Below are 19662 nucleotides of genomic sequence, written 5' to 3' on the forward strand. Positions count from 1 at the left end.
GCAGCAGCTTTTGCATGGTGGTCATGTTTGGAACTTAGGCTTGAGAGCAACCTGTAGAATCCCCAAGTAAATGAAGTGGAAAGACTGCAGTATTTCCTTCAGCTACTCCTCCGTCGGTGTTTAATCAGCTGGACGAGTCCATGAAATTCTCCAGATATTCCTCTGAGTTTTCACACAGCAAAGAGCAGCTTCACTTCGATTCTGTGTTATAAATACTCCTTCCCTCTGAGGTTTAGTTTATCCAATGTGGACATTTCTTTCAAAAAAAAATGTGCTCCAGTGCCTCTTCTTCCCAACGGTGACAAGGTTGATATACTTTGCCTCCTGAGGGCTGTAATCCAAATCCACCAGAAACCAAGTGCACTGTAGGTTTTTTTTTTTTTTCTTCTCTTCTGTCGCTGCTGAGTCTGTACGCATCCAGTGAAGCAGCAAACATCAGCTGCTCAGTAAATGGATGCTCGTCAGAGAGGGGCGTTGAGTTTTATTTGCCTCTCCTCTCGCTGCTTCCTGCTGCTGCACCGGCCTCTCTCTCTCTCTCTCTCTGTGCCTCCCTGTGTGTATACAACATGTCCACATATACGTTTCTGAGCTCTCTAACAATGACACAGCCTCTCCCATCTCTTGCCACGTTATCACCCCCTCCCCCCTCCCCCCCCTTCACGCTTGTCTTCTTTGCTCCGCCTCTTCACATTAATGCTTCTTGCTCCACGTTAACTCCTTAACTCTATCACAGCTTTCTTCAGTCGACTTACTGCCAACAAACGTTTTCTGATCGCCGACATATGTTTTGAAATATTCCTCACTACTCTTGCTCATTATGTTTAAAATGTCCACTTCTTATTCATTTTTAATATTCTGTGAGGGGCCTTTTTGTTCCTTGTCTTACATGACTCAGCTTTCTTGGCAGAGTCGTGATGAGGACATCTCTCTCTCTCTCTCTCTCTCTCTCTCTCTCTCTCTCTCTCTCTCTCTCTCTCTTTCTCTCTCTCTCTCTCTTCTCTCTCTTTCTAGCTCTCTTTCTTTCCCTCTCCCACTCATTTCTTTTTGGCCCCAACGAAAATAACTGCCTCGAAGCACAATTCACATATGCTCTCCCTGTGATCTGTAACAGCTCAGTCAGGATTTGCTGACATTTGCTAACAATTAATTTGATTTTTAACCTGGGATGTCACCAGGACATACACGCCGGGGCTGCAGCAATAACAGTGAACTACGCTGACAGTGATGACAACCCGGGTAGTGTTTTCTAATGCTGTAAAAACTGATGCAATGTTGGATATAATACAGCGAGAATGTCTTCCTTCAGCTGCACATCTGATGGTTTAACAAGTTGGGGCGTCTTCGATGTCTTTGTTCTGAATTCAGGAGGAACATGTTCTAGTCTAAATGATCTCCATCTAAATAAAACACATTACAGTCATTATTTAAAAGAGCCTAAGAAGATACAGGTCTGTAAATCTCTCTTTTTTTTCTCTCCTCTTCTTGTCAAAACTTGTATGTCGGATTTTGGGTGACATGCAGTGATATCATAACCTGACTCCGCCAGATGGATTGCTTCGCATTTGCCCAGCATATCCATCTGGGAACTTTCCGTTGGAGAACTTTTGGGAAGGGGCGAAAATACTGGTTAGCTGATTGGATAAACCATCCAATCAGTTCAAACTCTTGCCGAAACCAGTCGGGAGAAGAGCAAAAACATCTTTTGCTCTTCTTTCAATGAAGGCATACTTTCTAATTCGGATAAAACTTGCGCGATAGCTACACTCATCTCATCCGTGGAAGCTGCCATGTTGTTTAGACTAACAGCCGCTTCTCGTTGCGTCACACCTAAACCCGCCTCAAAACCAACGCTGATTGGTCGGTCGTTTGGCGAACGGCTCCAAATTTTCTCTATCTCAAGATGGCACACTGATCTGCGAGTGGAAAACTGGAGCTCAGGGCAGTCTCACGAGGCTAGTGATATCATATTCTCTAAATGAAGGAGGCTTACAGTAAAAGGGATATATGAAGGCTTACATTAATTAATAAACTTCTAAATCCTGAAGCTGGATAACTCCTGATGCATGTTCTTTTTAGGTTTTTTTTTAAAAAGCAATAGTTTAATTTAGAAAAAGTTAATTTGCTGTCATGCTAAGATTTAGATGAGATAATTGATACCACTCCCACGTCTGTTTGCTAAATGAAAAGGGCGACATCCAGCAGCTGGTTAATTTAGCTTAGCATAAAGACTAGAAACAGAGGAAAACTGCTAGCCTGGCTCCGTCTAAAGGAAACAAAATCTGCCTACCAACAGCTGTAAAGTTTGAGGGGCCAAGAAACTCCAAAACAACATATTGTATGTTGTCTTTGGCATGGCTAATGGTGAGATGTAAAAGTCACACAAAACAAACTAAACCAGCCAAAGAAAGCCCACAGATCCCGTTGAATCATCAGCCAAGAAGGACAGCCATCACATGTGTAGTACAAAATCAAACTATTTTGACATTTTTTTATTTAATGGCTTAAGAAAACACTGTGTTGCAGAGCCCCAAAAAACAGAAAAATCTCAGTACCTGGCCACGAAATAGTCGCTGACACAGATCAACACTCTTATTCAACTTACAATAGTCATTTCACACTGAAGGACCGGTCCTGTAAATACCTTTTAAAAGCGGAGGAAATGTGTTTATAATAACACATGAAAGATTAATATAGTTTGAGGACTGAACTGAAGCAAAATCTCACAGATGTCATGTTTACAGACAAACTAGTTAATCTACCTTCACTGAGGAGACACGGACTTCTGCAAACACAGGTACGGACACAACACCAACGCCCGGCCTACACTTGAATCAACTAATGAAGTCAGAATTTATTCACAAGTAGTTTAAAACTAATAAACATTTAAACAAACATTTTTCAAACAGCTTTAAGCCTAACTCTCCCCCTGCAAATCTCACAGTTCACAGCTACAAATTACATTTACCATCTATAAACAGTGAACTCCCTCTGCTGGTGATTTATGGTGATGCAGTGGTGTTTATCAGTGAAGCTTGCAACAGTGAGGGCAATAAAAACAGAAATACAAGCAATGGTAATACACATGTTCCCAAACTGAGATACATACACAGAGAACAGGTATAAAAGAAAACAGGCGAGGTGTATGTACTGTATATCCAACAGAGGGTGATGCCGTACAGTATAACTCACGACACATCAGGCACTGATGAGTCATATGAATATATTTAGTAGTATTAGTCAGCATACAGTAGCTAGTAGTAGAGCGGCAAAGATGAATTGATTAGTTGTCAACTATTAAAGTAATCGCCAACTGAAAACTTCTTTAATGAAAATAATTCTACGATTCCAGCTTCTTCAATATGAATATTTTCTAGTTTCTTCACTCCTCTGTGAGAGGAAACGGAATATCTTTGAGTTGTGGACATAAAAAGACATCTGAGGACATCATCTTGGCCTTTGGGAAACACAGGCCACAATTCACAATTTTCTGACATTTTACAGATCAAACAACTAATCGATTAATCGAGAGAGTAATCAACAGATTAAAGGTGCCATAGGTAAGATTGCAAAGATCCAGGACTTAGCCAAAACACTTTAACAATGAAAATAATTGTTAGTTGCAGCCCTAGTTGGTAGCAGGGTTTTTCTTCTATGATATTCTTTTTGGTTAAGTGAAATCAAATTCACACCAGCAACGTGTAAAAGAAAGAAGCAACAATCATTCATCACTCAGGACTTTGTGGGTGAGTACAAACTGTGTAACAGACATTTCTGTTACTCTACAGAAGCCTGTATAATGGACAAATCCAAGCCTGTTTCGGCTCCTGTGGACTTTGAAGTCAGACATCAATCAATCAAGAATCAAGATTAACTTTATTGTCCCACACCTTGGGACATTTGTCTTGGGCACTTAACCCATGCTGCAGCCATGGTAAAAACAAACAAACACAGACAGCATGTACAAACAACAGATACTGTACAATACCACACAACAGACTGTACTACTGTATGGTCCTGATGGTGTATAAAACCCAACATGGTGTCATGCAACGCGTTAGTTAAACATTACTCAAAATAAATAAATTAAATTAATAAAAAATAAAAACAAAACAAATAAGTATCAGTGTAGAGATCACAAGTACAACAATTACAAATCTCCATCGTCGGGTAGGCCTGTTCTGCCTTTGACTGGCGGCTATTTGGGAGGTTAATAGACACTGGGATAAATGAGTTTTTGAAACGGTTAAGTCTGGAGCGAGGAACTCTAAACCTCCTACCGGATGGCAGCAGCTCATATTCTGCGTACAGAACGTGAGACGTGTTGCTAACAATTTTATTTGCTTGTCCCAAAGAAGCCTGTTCATAAATACTTTGCATGGATAAGTGCTCTTTAACACCAGTGATCATCCGGCAGTAAACAGTTTAGTTTTCAACTGCACAGGGAGGTTGCCAAACCAAGCTGTAATACCGTACCTGACCAGGCTCTCCAGGACTGCTTGATAAAATATCAACATCATTTTTTTTATCGACACCACTAGCAAACGACGTAAGAAATGTAACCGTTCCTGCAGTCTGCAACAGAGACTGTCGACATGTGTGCTCCAGGTTAGTGACTCGTCAATATAAACACGATATTTGTATGAGTGGGCCTGAGGGGGTCAGCCCTATGTTCCCACATTTCTAAGATGTTAGGATTAGGGTTAGGGTTACATTCCATATGTAGTCCATTGCTACTGGATAATAGGTTGGGTGTAATTGGCTACCAATTTGGGAGAAAGGGGGATAAAATCTGATACAAATTTATGAAAAAGGAAATAATTGGAAAAAAATTGGAACAAATGTGGGAACTGTGGGCCTAATTTTGAAAAAAATCTTAGAACTGTGGCAACATAGGGTTGTGGGAACATAGGCACGCTCCCGGCCTGAGTGATGGTTTGGTTATGGATGACCACGGGCCTGTGGTCACCGACTCCCCGAGGGTCACAAGCAGTCCTCTCAGTAAAAACAGCATTGTGTTGCACTTGAGCACCATGTTGGGATAAAACACCAAAAGTTCATAAGAAGCCGCATACAACCACACAAAAACGAACAAATGAGGCAACGGCACAAGGTAGCCCGAGTCGCAGCAGAGCAGCGCCAGGCTTTGCATCAGAACACCACTGTTTGGATTTAACCGAGTGGCTGTGCATAGTTGACCAACAGAAACACTGTTTTGGAAATGGATTTGGAGAGGGAGAAGTTATTATATTATTTTCCTCACCATGTTTAGCACATTATCACTCTACCAGACTGCAAACTGTAGCATTGCTCTCACACAGTTTATTGTTTGTAATTATTCGGATTAGTCATTGCAGGGAAAACACAGGTGTTATTAATGCAATTAATAATGACTGCATGACATTTAGGTGAGCGAGCTCACAGGCTTTGGTATTGCTCATGTTGGCTCTCTGGCATGACTTAAATGGGCCTGAGCCATTGTTAATGAAATTGGTTGCACCTGTGTGTGTTAGCATTATAGGACTATAATAAGTAACCACGACTGTGTGGCTGTTCAAAGACGCATTTGGAACAGAAAATAACAGGAGGAAAAGAAAAGCCTTGAGAGAAAAAGATGATTCATGCTTAGCTTAAATTCTACACATAAAATTCTTTATTTTAAACAAATACATGTGAATAATGTGCTGCATTTGTGTTTCAGGTAGTTTGTCTTCAAACTTCAATTTCACGTCATGCAGCCACTCAATAAACTGATTCTGTTCAAAGGGGCGTTGTTCTTCAGAAAAAAAAAACATCTGCATATCATAGCCCCTTGGTTCCTTGCTCCAAGCTCCTCGGAGAGCCTCCTCTCACTTGCTGAGGCGAGGGGAGGCCTACTTCAACCTGAGCAGAGGTCTAATTGTGGTGGAATTTCCAGAAACACCATGTTGTGGTATGATGAGGCAAGGGAGAAAACGTAGGTAACATCAGGTTACCCCCAGGTCACAGATCAGAGGATGATCTATTCAACCATTACTCCAACACCAAGCCTGTCCTGTGCATGAATGTCTGTGTGTCTCTAGAGATTGAGGGAGTCTAGGCTGCTTCATGATAAGGTAATGTTGTGTTTCGGAACCGTCTCCTTTTGAAGGGCGGCGGAAACAGCTGTAAAGGGGCCTCGCTCACTCACACCTTAGCCTATTTCCCAGAGAGAGACAGACTGAACTAGCAAAACAACATTTGGGTGAGCATCTGTGTTTGCAGTGCCCATGTTATGGTGCCATCAATATCTTTGCATAACCCAAACTTTACAGCTTCAGCAGGAGATATATGCCTATTGAAAGTAATTTGGGACGGCATTACATGACACTACACTGTGGTTAAACAGTACTGCTTAATCCTAATTCTCCTCGTTCAAGATTTCATTCAATGTTTCTGTGTAATTCGTCAAAGTCTCCAGGACCTTCTTCACGTATCCACAGTTGTGCTGCGTCTGAATTTTTCCATGACACTAATTAACCTGAATAAGTAAAAACACCTGTGCAGGTGCGCAGGGCCTTTAACCAAATTGTCGATGATACATAGGATCCTGTATGTCATCACATTAAGCTGTGTGACTAAATGTACCAAAGTGTACAATGTATGACTATATTTGACTATTTCCAAACAGTATATGTCATCAAAGCATACACAAAGTCCAGAGGTCTTCCCTGTGGGTCCATCTTCTCAAAGGGCCTTTTACAAACACGGAAGACATTTTGACATTTGTCATAGTGTAAATAATAAAATGAATGATGCCTACATTGACAACTCAAGTCAAAATGTCTGCTGTGAAAAAGGTATAAAGTGTAACCAGGATGCACTGAAAAAATAAATAAAAATAAAACGCTTCCCTGTAGCTGTTTGTAACTTCTCTTCTACATGTCTGTGTGCAAAAGCTGCTCCAAAAAAGGTCCAACTTGGGATGGCTAGCCAGACCGTAATCCTTAGCCCAAGTACTGTCTCATAAGTTAGCCTATAAAGTATAAATGTAATTTATTGTTTTCCACAACTCACCTGCAACAGCATAGCCCCATTTACACCAAATTACTCTTTCACAATCTACTTAAGAATGCAAAGAGAAGATAACATCCTTGTTTTATGAGACTAGCAATCATTCATAATAGTAAAATGATGTCTGATAACACCTTTCTGTATCTTGCTCACTCACTGTAAGTCATTTTACGTAAGCTGTTGTATTAATATTAAGTTCCTGCACTGTTGGCTGGTATACCGAGAACAATCCTCCTGTGTGCAAAAAGAAATATGTTCCTGGAAGAACAATTTGTTCCTAGAAGAACAATCTGTTCCCGTGCAGGACGACAAACCGACAAATCCTACAAAATGACAAATCTGGTGATGCAGTTTATTTGTTTTTGACACTGCTCCTATTGCCCCAATTAATAATTTAGCAGTTTTTGATCAGTGCAGCTGTAGTCAGCACAATGATGATTTGGCATCTGGTTACTTGTTAGAAGTTCACACCTCAAAGTGTGAATTGCAGTCATGTCCTTAGAAACCAATTCAACTTTACATGAACATATGGATGTTAAAGCATTTTAGTGGGTTTCAAGACATATTTTGAAATTCCTGTTTGATTGAACTAATAGCTACATTTACTTATGTCTAGTATTTGCTATGCCACTAGTTTGCATGGTTACATAATATGCTCACCTTGGATTATCATTATTATGAAGAGCTACGAATCGATTAGTTGATGGAAAATAAATTAATCTGCAAAATATTCAGCCTCACAAAAAAAATCAGTATCAGTTGTAAAAAAATATGTTGTTTGTATTAAACAAGCATTTTAAAGAAGTAATCTTCAGCTGTGGAAACTTGTGTATGGCATTTCTTACTTTTTATGTCACTTGAAGACCAAACTAAACAAAATATTCTTCTTCTTAGTATTGTGACTGTCTAGCCACTGTACTGTATAGCCTAGCTGGAGAAAAAAAAATGTAAAGGACACAACTGGGACTCTTAATAAGAACAAGGACAAAGTCAGAAAAGCATTAAGCAAGGTCTCACTTGTTTATGATCAGTTATTTTTCACTCACGGCTGATACTGTAAGTAACCTATCCTAGGTCATTATAGACCGGTTCCTGTATCTGACATGATCACACTGAGCTGTGCTCAGTGTCTGCCGCTCTGCGCGCTGTCCAGCAGGGGTGGTGCTGAAAAAGCTGGAGCTGAGGCCTGGCGGCATCCTCTTTGACAGGCCTTTTACATCTCACCTCACAAAACGTACAAGAAATACAAACACCCCGAACCTTTAAACGCTTTAAACACACACCGGTGAATGCACATAATGGCCTAAATAAATATATATATTAGAAGTCAACACCCGCCCTGGACCATCATTTGTCGCTGCTGCCTGAGCTACCAAATCACGGTGAGAGATTCACGACCAGAAAAAAAAAAGAAAACCAGACACCGCTATTAAATCACGTACCTAATAGCTAATAAAGTTCAGTTTGAGGTTTTCTATTTTGCATTTCAACATTTCAACAAGCGCTTTCTACGCATTTTAACAGACAGGAAACCACATCCACACTGCCCCTCCGCCGCCATAGCTGCACCGGTACAACCCCCACAATATGACAAATAAAAACGGCGTCAAGCGGCACCGAGGCAGGTGGCTCCGTACCTTTTGTAGTCGGAGGAGAAAATCCCTCCGCTCGCCGGGTCGTGACCATATTCAGGCTCCCCGACGCTGGACGAGCCCCCCTTCTCGTCGTTGAAAGCGGAGTTGGCGGACATTGCCGTGGCTTTCTGTTATTTATTTTTTTCTCTCTCTCGCCCTCACAGAGCAGCGATGGGGATTTAGTGCAGAGGGCAGCAGGATATACGGCTCTTAAAGGCGCACAGACACACGGCCGTTATCTCTGAGATGCTCGGTGCATAGCGGGATGATGGGTGGAAGAGGAGGGGGGAGGCATGATGCTCTGGGCACGTGATGGATTACAGGTTAGTGGACCTAAAACACAGAAGTGGTAGAGAAGTAGGCATGTAGGCATATTAGCAAAAAATAAAAAACAACAACATTGAAAACAAATAATTAAAAAATTAAAAAAATTCTAAAAATAAAAATGTAGGCATATTAGCCTAATTAGTATGTTTCCTCCAGGTTCCCTCAAAATTCCTTCACCAGATTTCCAATGTTGTTTTTTTTTACCCAGGCAGTGGTGAAGAGTAACTATTACTCAAGTTGGCTACTTTTTATTATGATTCTTTTTTTTTTATTATTCTTTTTATTTATTTTAATTTTATGATGCTTTCATTTGGCTTGTTTTGTCTTCTCTTGTTTTATTATTACGGCTTCATCGACTTAAAATGTTTGTTTCTATTGTTATTGTTTATTTGTGTGGACCCCAGGAAGACTAGCGACCACTTTGTTGAAGCTAATGGGGATGCTAATTCTACTTACTACCATTTTTCAGGTACTTGTACTTTGTTCGAGCATTTTCAATGTTATGCTTTATTATAGGCTTTTTTTTTGTCTTTTTACTCCACTATAGACAGCTGTAGTTACTTTTCAGATTCATATTTAACATAAACAAAACATATAACACGCTTGTAAAATACAATGTATTGCTAAACAATAAACCAGCGGTTTCTTACATAAATAAAGTAGTTCAAACTCCACATCGACCAGCTGCCATAATAAAATGCTGCTTTCACATTCACAATCAGTCACAGGGGACATTTTACTGCAGAACGAGTACTTTTACTCTTGATACTTTTATCTAAGTCTGTTTTTGAATGCAGGATTTTTTAGTATTTGTATTGTTATTTACTTTTACTTAATATTTTATTAACAATAATAATAATGATAATTAATATTTAAATCCTGTTTTAGTCCTAAAATGATTTACATTTACATATCAGTGAATTAGTAGTAGTAAACTGCAGTAGTCCAAAAATTACCTAAGCATCTCACTCATTTACTGCCACCTAGATGAGAAATTGGCTACATGCAATGATCTTCCACCAGCTTCAGTCACAAAGCATGCAGACCCTCCATTACTCAGACATAACATGCAATAGAAGTTTTTATATTTCATACTTATGGTAGGCTATTTTAACATGGGGCCATTTTTATTTTTGTTATATGCAGGTTAGGGGTGGGAATCACCAGAGGCCTAGTCTATATCCACTTCCGGGATTGCCCCGTTGCCGCCGGAAATTCCGCCATATGTCCTTTTTTTCATCTGGATTTTCCCTAACGCTTGCTGTGTTGGAATTCTAAACTCCGGTGGATTTACGAGGACTATGGTTATCTGCTCCTCAGATCTCTGCAGTGTAAATCCAGACAGCTAGCTAGACTAGCTGTCCAATCTGAGTTTTCTCTCGCGCAACTAAAACAACTTTTGAACGTACACATGTTCCACCAAAACAAGTTCCTTCCTGAGGCTATTTTCCAGCGACACCGGGGCTCCGTGCAGCGCTTAGTGCCACCCATGACGATTGTGCATGACGTGCATGGACTAGCCTAGTCTCGCTTTGCCAGACCCTCCTCCATAGCACTGCGGAGGAGGGTCTGGCTAGTCCACATAGCATTCCGGGATGGGAGAAAAACATGATCTGGTTTATTGGCATTTCTTCAAACCAATCACAATCGCCATGGGCGATCCATACGGTGCCGCTGCAAAATAGTCTCGGGAAGGAACTTGTTTTGGTGCAAAGTGTAAGTTCAAAAGTTGTTTTAGTCGTGCGAGAGAAAACTCAGATTTGTGGAGCAGTTAACTAGTCCCCAAAAATCAACCAGAGTTTAAAATTCCAACACAAAGAAAGCAGAAGGAAACATAGATCGGCGAAAAGACAGGCATCCGGCGGATAGCTCTGTGGCACCAGAGCTATCCTGGAAGTGGAACGTCCCTCCTCTGCAGCTCAGCGTTGTGGAGGAAGGTCTGGCAAAGCGAGACTGCAGAGGCCCAACGATATGATATCATCACAATACTTATTTCACAATACGATTTTAAACATGGTGGAGATATTTTACTTAAGTAAAAGTAGCAATAATACAATGTAAAGAATACTGTACAATCCTGCATTCAAGCCTTAATGTACTAACGTGTAAACATCAAAATAGTTCTCATTATGCAGAATGTCCCATTTCAAAATATTATATAGACTACTACATTAAATTAGTGATGCATTAGCTAGTATGTAAGCATCACTTTAACGTTGCAGCTGGTGAGGGGGGGACACATTTAAATTACTTTGTACTGCTCAATTTCCCTCAATCGTATTTTATATTTTTTGTATTAAAATATCTATCTATTTGATAGATGTAGTAGAGTAAAACTGGGCTTACAATATTTGCCTCTAAAATGAAGAAGAGTAGATATATAAAGGTGCATTAAAATAAATTAAAAGTACTTCAAAATCTATACAGCACTTGAGTAGCCTAAATGTATTAAAAACTGCTGCACTGTCTTGAACTACAAGAGCCCAAAGTCAGTTTCAGATTTGTAGAAACTTTGGTGCAGCAGCATCATGAGCATAAAACTGAAAAAAAGGCATCCTGTATGAAGCCAACTTCAACTGAAGGTCTCAGTATTGGACTTAACTGACAAGGCGCGAGGGTCGTCACTTTTTTCCATGCCAACTAGGAGCAAAGGTGGCTTTGAGCCGTTTAGTGATTCTACGCGGTTAAAAAATAGTTTGGTTACGTTAATGAAAGAGACAGATGCGTTTTTACACACACAAAAGGTGTAGCACTCTGGAAAAAAATGAAGAAAAGTAGTAAGGTGTTTAACTCGTAAGCTTACAGTTTTACAACAAGTGGACTTTTCAACACAACTTTACCGTTAGCTAGCTAGCTAGTTTTAATTGACTTTATAATACATATGCTAGCCTAGCTACCTGTTACGTTGATATGTTATTTTTCTTTCCTAGATCTTCTCGAGCAATGAATACTTCAGTTGCAGGAGTTCATCAAGTCAGCCAAAGTTCAAGACACAAGTGGAGCTTCGCAGGTTCACAAACCCGAAGAAGTTCCATCTTGGTCGGTGGCAGCAACAGGAAACGTAACATCCTCGATAGGAACGCCAGTCAAGCTCCTAGAAGACCAGTTCGGGTAACGTTATCTGGTTAATTCAAATAACGTTAACGCGAGGCCAAATGTATTCAGAACTTTCCATTTCCTATCACACTTACTTACACGCAGTTAATCGTGGTCTCCTCTTTTTTTTTATTGATATTAACACACATCCTTCAGCAGCTAGCTAGTACATGGTACATTGTTTTGTAAAAAAAAAAAAACATCATTCAAGCTGCAGCCTTATGTTAAGTCAACAAATAAGTAATTATAATAACAATTTTAGTGAAAAAATGATCCATGTAAAGTTAGAAAATGAGTAAAAGGAAAATAACTAAAAGTAACAATAGTTCAGGAGACAATCTCACAATTCTATAGTTAAATAAAAAATAAATGTATACGGGAAGACATAGGGTTGGGTATCATTTGGATTTTTACAATTCCGACGCTAAACCGGTACTTTTAAAACGATTACGATTCCTAAACCAATTCTTGAAAAACTGAAAAATTACATCATAGAAAGTTCCTTCTAGAGAGTTTTATTTTTAATTTTTTTAATTGAAAATTATTTAAATTGAACAATATATAAGTACTTTCCCATAGGGAAAATATGGCATTTTAAAAGTAGCCTACATTCACGGTAGCTAGCTAACGGTAGACTACTGAGAAAGTGTGATATTTTTAAGTCTGTTTCGGAGCGACAGAGGGAAAATATTTCAGTCAACACATTAAGTGGAACCGAAATGAGTAACCAAAATGTGCGTTCTAATCCGGTCCAATTCCTACCAGTTGCGTTGGAACCAGGTTTCGGTACCCAACCCTAGGAAGACAGAATATTAACTCTGTGTATGTGAAATTTACCCATTAAGAGTTTAAGATAAACAACAAAACGCAAAGCTTTAATGCCTTTCCTCACAATTGTTACAGAATGCCAGGTTTTACTGAAAATTCAATTCTGTATATCTGTCCAAACATATACAACTTGATGATCGTGAAGTAAATGTTTAACTGATTCTGGCTGTGGTTCCGGTCTTTGCAGGTGTTGGACAATGATGGCAATGACGTCACTCCTCTGCCCCTGTATCATGCAGAGCCAGGAGACATGCCTTCCAAACCAGGCAGATTCTTGGATGAAATCTTTTCCAACTCAGAATCAGACCACTTGAAATCAACTTCAAGCTTCAATATGCGCTCTTTTAGGTACCAGTTGGTAACATTCACATACACCTTCTAAACTGATTTCACATGTGGCTTGTTAGGTGAAAAGTAATAGCTACGCATTTCTGACCGCAACAATGTTCTCAGACTCAGTAATGCCATTGTTTTGCAGCTCATTTATGGGTAGCAGCCTACCATCCAGCCTTTCTACCACAGCGTCAATGACTAAGGGGACTGAGGATAGTGTTCCTAAACTGGACATACCAATAATCCCTCCACCTCCATGCGGTTACTATTCTGTTTTTTATATATATATATATTGTCATTATGTTTATTATAATCACGGTTTTGTCCTGGTGATTATCACAAATTAATACAGTGTTACATTGTTATACTATATGCAAATTTCACCATTTGCTGCAAAATACAATTAAATCTACAGCTTCCTATTATGATCAAATGATTTTTTTGTTGCAGTAAATAGTCTTTTGTGGTATGTTATACAATTATATTCAGTATTTATATATAATTATTTTGTCTTTTGTTCTTGCCCGAGAAGGACAGAGGAAAAGAGACAATGTGAAACAACATGTAACAGAAGAGATGTTGGATGATGTAGTAGACGTCTACCTCGCTCAGACAGATACCTTTTCACTGTTTGACATGCCACCCCTCGTCTTTATGTCAGAGGATGCTGAGGATACAAAAGCCATTAAGTGAGTCCTCTGCTTGTTAGCTTTCTTAAATATAAGGCAAGATCTGAAATGCACAACAGGCACACAAAGTGGCACTTAATGTATTTAACTTTGGAACTGCCTGTCAAATACTATGCAGTGTGTGTTAAGATGTGTTTCAGTTCATTTCCTGTGCAAACATACTATTCCGTGACATGTAGTACTCCTCTTTGGTTGTAACAAGCTGTTGACATTTTCACCATGTTCTTACAGAGAGAGAAACCTTCAATATGCCGAACTCTGCAAGAACAGAATGGGCAACGATAAGTATGTGGAACGATCAATGCAGACATTCAATGGAGCACTTAAAGAAAAACAGATCCAGACCGACAAGATTGTCATGGTGGATGAAGGTTAGGCTTAGGCTTTGCGTACTTTTTTCTTGGGTTATGTTTATTTAAGTAGTAGTAGACTTGTTCAGATTCATCAACAGGAATAGTGGGCACTGGGCAAGTCAATTAAAAGTTTTAAACCTTAATATTATACTGTAGCTCAAATGTTCATCAATGATAAACACATTTAAACAAAAAAAACATTTATTTCAAAGTCCAAACTGCTAAGTTTGCTGACAGCATTTTCTAGCTGATGTCACATGGTAATGTTTTAGTGAAAAGAAACTCCTCAAACTTAATGTGATAATCAATTGTTTTTAATTGAGATTTGTCAGATTAATGCAATTGGCTTTTCAACCTCAGACTGTTGCATCATAGTCCAAGGTTTTGCTACAGTATGTAGATAAAAACCCATATTTTGGTGAGTTTGGCAGGGTATTTAGTGATCAGTTTTTCAAAGTAGACAGCTAGTTGAAATGATCTCGTGTCCACAGGCACATTCGCTACTATCTGGGATATCTATGACTCTTTCTGTGACCAAAACAAAAACCCTAAAAGTGGGAAGGCTAACAATCCAGAGACTACCGTGAACACCAGCAAAGGTCAGGAGAAGAGAGGAGAGAAGAGCAGCAGCTCAGTCAGCATAGGTAACCATACCTCGGAAAACATTGACTCTGTTAATGTTCAGTCTTTGTCCCAGCAAGGGCTTTGGACTGGATAGGTCTAAGAATTAACACAGTTTTGCACAGGCATGTATACTTTTTTTATATTTCATTTCATCAGGCAGCACCATTGGCTCAGAAATGGAAACGTGTCGGAGCAGTTTAAATGCTGAGTCCAACCTAGAGCTGATCATGTTGACAGAGTCATTCCAACACAGCTTATTAGTGATGGAGAGGAGCATCGTGGCAAACCTCTTTCAACCCAAGCTGGCTGCTTATAGGCAGCTTCCCATAATAAAAGGTAAACTTTCTTTCTCACATTGTTGGTACAGGTGCACCAGCCTGTGGACTTACACTCAGGGCATTTGTCCTCTGCTTCAACTACAGCAAAACATTTGGTCAGTTATTAAATGTAATGTTGATTGTGTAAGACCCTGACAGCACGGTGAAGCCTGGGACCGAGGAAAAGGGCGAGGAGGGTGAGGAGAGCTCTTCATCTCCAACTCTGGAACGTCTCTGGGCTTTCAGCTGCGAGCTCACTAGAGGATTGAACATTACCTGTATGGTCTGGAACAAGGAGAACCCGGTAACATAGACCAAAGATCAAAACACCCAAACCAGCTGCTGTTGTTAAATAATGTTAATAAATCTGCAGTAAGCAGTTGACCCTACTTCAACTGTGCCTAGGCCGTGAAGCATTTATGGTAAGATAAAAGGCAAATTAATGATTACCAAAACAGCAGAGTTGCCCTTGGTATCACTTAGAATTATAATGTGCAAACATTTACTTTTTATGGTTCTACTATTACTAGTCTTTGTTTAAAAAGTTGAATGAATGCTTGTTGTACAGGTCAAATGTCTCACACTTCACCTAAAACTCAGTCTGTGCTCCCTGTAAGGATCTCCTGGCAGTGGCATACGGTGACTGTGACTCCACCAACCAGAAACCAAGTTTGATCTGCTGCTGGTCCCTCAAAAACCCTATGGTATATTTATTTGTACTGCCCTTTATTTACTTTCCGCCAACATCTTCCTGTTCCAGCTATGTGATTTTAAATATGTCCCCTGTGCAGTGGCCAGAGCGAGTATTCCACTGTCCTAGTTGTGTGACATCCCTGGATTTCTCAGCCAACAACCCCAACCAGCTGGCTGTGGGGATGTACGATGGCACTATAGCCATTTACAGTGTCCGGAGTCGGAACAACATTCATTGCATTGCCAACAGCAGGTGAGGACTGTGGAGCATGCAAATAAACTCTCACATTACATGAAACAAAAGTTACTATTGGACCAAAACTCTTTTCTCTTAGCTTTCCTAATATTTCTGTTTTTTAGCGAGTGTTCCAAAAGGCACCTGAAACCAGTGTGGCAAGTCAACTGGAGCAAACAAGAGATTACATTGTCAGGGGAGGACAGGGTAGAAGCGCTCATCGCTGTGTCGGCAGATGGCAGGATTACCAAGTGGCTCCTCTGCAGCAATGGCCTTGAGTGTATAGGTACTGTTGTCTGCAGCAGGCTATGGTTTCAACAGCTGAACACATGACACAATTTAACATAGAGTATGAGGAAACATAGTAGATTCAGACGTAAACAGTGATATTTTTCCTCAATGGCATAACCATTGGCCAAACATGTTCAAATGAGCTTTGAGTTTAAAAGGCAGGAAAACAACAAAGCTCGGTATCAATTCTATCACTTGAAATGATGTTAAAATATAATGTTGGTTAATTGTTTTTATCACTGTGGAACATTAAAGGCAGTTTTGAGAAGGCTTGCATGTAAGTTATTTACATTAGAGTAATAATAGTAGTTAGAGTATATCATCCTCTAACAGTAATAATAATCATACTATGTGTATCTTTGCTAAAAAAAAAAAATTGTTCTTAGACTTGATGAAGCTAAAGAAGACTCAAACTTCTAAGAAGAAAGCTGTAGAAAGCAAGAAGAAGACAGAACATATGGGTTCAGCACTGACTCCTGGTCTTTGTATTGACTTCCATCCAACAGTAAGTTCACAGAAATCAAATAGATCCTAGGATGGTTTGAACTGGGCGTAGTACTCATGCTAAAATCTTATTTTTGTGGAGAATTGTTTTTTGCCTGACTTCCTTCTTCCAAAATTTAAGATTAACTTTTTTTCTGGTTGTGTCTTTCTCCAACTTTGACTATGACTTAAAAAACAAACAAACTTACATGTTTCTCCTGGATTGCACTTTTCCTGCAGGATTCCAGTATGTATCTGGTTGGCACATGGGAGGGCCTCATCCAAAAGTGCTCCGTCTCCAACAGTCACAATGTTCTGGAGACTTACCAAAATCACTTCGTAAGTCCATTTGGATAAAACCATTGAGTCAATGATATTTGAAATGTCTAAATGCGCACACGGTAAATTACAGTATTTTCCGATACCTGATACCTATGATAAGTGTTTTACAGTATTATGTGTATAACACCAAAGACTAGGGCCCTGCTTTTCAATGCTGGAGTAGTGGGAGAGCAAGCTAACTTTAGTATTACCCCAGCTTTTCAGTCTCATGTATGATGCTTTGACTTCAAACCAACCTGTAGACCAAATCTGCAGTTTAGCACAACTAGTTTAAGTTGCTGTTCCGGCTTCCAGATTCATCTCATCAGCAAAAGAATCTGTGGGAAGAAATACTTTGTTCACATATCCCTGACTAACATGTATTCAATAACAGAAAACGTTATATCTTGTGTTAACTTGTTGATTTACTGTATTACTGTAATTGAAACAATATTGGTTATTTCAGCATGCTCACTCCATATGCCCTTTCTTGCTCTCCCTCAGTGCCCTGTAAACAGCATTGAATGGTCTCCATTTAGCCCTGATGTGTTCCTGAGCTGCTCCTCTGACTGGACCATCCAGCTGTGGAAGCAGGAACACCTTACCCCTGTGTTGAGCTTTACATCCCCCCAGAGGGCCGTGAATGCCGTCAGGTGGTCCCCAAACTGGTCCACAATATTTGCGGCCATTAATGGACTGCAGGTGGAGATCTGGGACCTGAATTTAAGCGTGTGAGTCATGCTGACAGATATTTCTGTATTTATAGAGCTCTGTCTAGTTTACTTTCATTTGATGCTTTTATGTGATTTGAAACATTAGCCCCTGAAATGATCTGGTGACCACTAAATACATGCATCCCTTTTAAGCCTGCACCCAACCATTGTGCACCAGGCTGCACCTGATGTGACTGTTACGTCCGTGCTGTTTGCCAGAGGGACAGACTGTGTCTTGGTAGGGGACAGTGAAGGCCAAGTGACTGTCTACCAGCTCAAAAACCTCAGTGTCGGACAAGGCAAGCAGGTAAAACTGAGGTGGCCTGTGTTATTTTCTCGTCTCAATATGCTACATATATTAATTTTTTTGTAAATTATTATTATTATTCATTTTCTTTATATCGACATGGTTTGCAGAGCATACAAGCTGCTTTACAAACAAGAAGTTACAGAAAGGATATATGGGACAGGTCTTGATGTTCCAGAGAGATTAAGCAATTTTATTTTTAGGTGACTAAAGCCGCCAACACATGATCTGTGGGCAAAACCGCGAGGTAGGGCGCAGAGCAAAGAGGCAAAACGCAGCGCAGGAAGGTTCTGAAATTGGTTGCGCCCACAGTTTCACCTTGAAAAGGTCAGCGGCAACTAGGTCAAAGTTGAAATAATTCGAATTTTGAGCGCAGCTCACGGCAGCAATTCCGAGCGGTGCGCAACACCAAGGGTAGCGCTGCACCTAGTCGGGCGGCCCCGCTCTCCCCTCAGGAAAACAATGGCCAGCGCAGAGCAGTTTTACCGCGGATCATGTGTGGGCGGCTTCAGCAGTTTTTATCTCTGCGTGTCTGAAGCATAATTGGAACAGAGATCCAGGGAAGCAAAGATAAGACTCAAGATAGTCATTTTCTACCAAATTTGAGAAAATGTGAGAAGAGGAATACAGCAAAACAAATCACAGAGGTCATTGTAGGGTAAAACATGTTGTACACTGTACACAGGTCAAACTGTCTCTTTTGCTCTTTGTTTAAGGTGGACAGCTTGGAAGACATCATTGGCTCTGCAGTTTCCAACTTTTAAACTGCAATGTAAAAGTTTCAATCCATTGCTATTGTAAAAAGATCAAACTGTTTACTTGTAACAAGGCAGGTCTTTTATTATTTGAAAACCACTTAACGTTTGTTGTATCTTATCTTAGTTAATTGTATTACGGTAGTTTAATTATTGCCAGTTATTTTGGAAATTGAAAAAAAGTCTATAAAAGTACAAATGAAATAAATGTTTCATTCAATGTTTCATTCAGTGTAGTTTATGTCTTTATTAACAAAACAACAGAACAGATAAAAACAAATAATTAAAATGCATGAAGTTACAATAAAAACTGGTGGAAAATAACTACAAAAAACAAAATGCAACAAAAGAGGATAAGACAAAATACATCATATGAGCTTTACTGTACATTTCAAAAATGTACTGCAAGGGATGTAACGAGACCTTTAGAGATTTGTAGATACTTAAGAAGATTCTTGTCTGTAGACCGTCTTCAAAAAGATGCAAAGCTTTTCACTGTGGTATTAAAAAGTTACATTCAGATGAAACATTTAAAAAAAGTAGAGATTTCTTTCCTTTTTTTGTACACTAAAAATAAGCCACTTAAAGTTCAGTTGAGATCTGAAGACTTGATCTTTGACAAATTGTGATGACA

At 39.7% G+C, this 19662-nt stretch overlaps 1 protein-coding gene across 4 annotated transcripts; it reads left to right on the forward strand.

The window, feature by feature from the left end:
* Positions 1-11578: 11578 nt before the first annotated feature.
* On the forward strand, positions 11579-19255 carry LOC114559927 (WD repeat-containing protein 78). Of its 4 annotated transcripts, none has more exons than XM_028584973.1 (17): positions 11580-11783; positions 11921-12101; positions 13102-13262; positions 13393-13508; positions 13780-13936; positions 14168-14307; positions 14781-14933; positions 15070-15249; positions 15380-15534; positions 15848-15934; positions 16022-16176; positions 16284-16444; positions 16836-16954; positions 17173-17271; positions 17758-17984; positions 18120-18273; positions 18990-19255. In XM_028584973.1, the coding sequence occupies exons 1-17, from the start codon at positions 11755-11757 to the stop codon at positions 19035-19037; spliced, it is 2322 nt and encodes a 773-aa protein (XP_028440774.1). In that variant the 5' UTR covers positions 11580-11754; the 3' UTR covers positions 19038-19255. The 4 variants fall into 4 exon arrangements, with proteins under 4 accessions (XP_028440776.1, XP_028440774.1, XP_028440775.1 ...); XM_028584974.1 differs by having other exon boundaries at positions 11580-11772; XM_028584975.1 differs by lacking the exon at positions 14781-14933 and having other exon boundaries at positions 11579-11783.
* Positions 19256-19662: the final 407 nt, after the last annotated feature.

The sequence above is a fragment of the Perca flavescens genome, chromosome 8 (assembly GCF_004354835.1).
Source record: "Perca flavescens isolate YP-PL-M2 chromosome 8, PFLA_1.0, whole genome shotgun sequence".
Classification (NCBI taxonomy): Eukaryota; Metazoa; Chordata; class Actinopteri; order Perciformes; family Percidae; genus Perca; species Perca flavescens.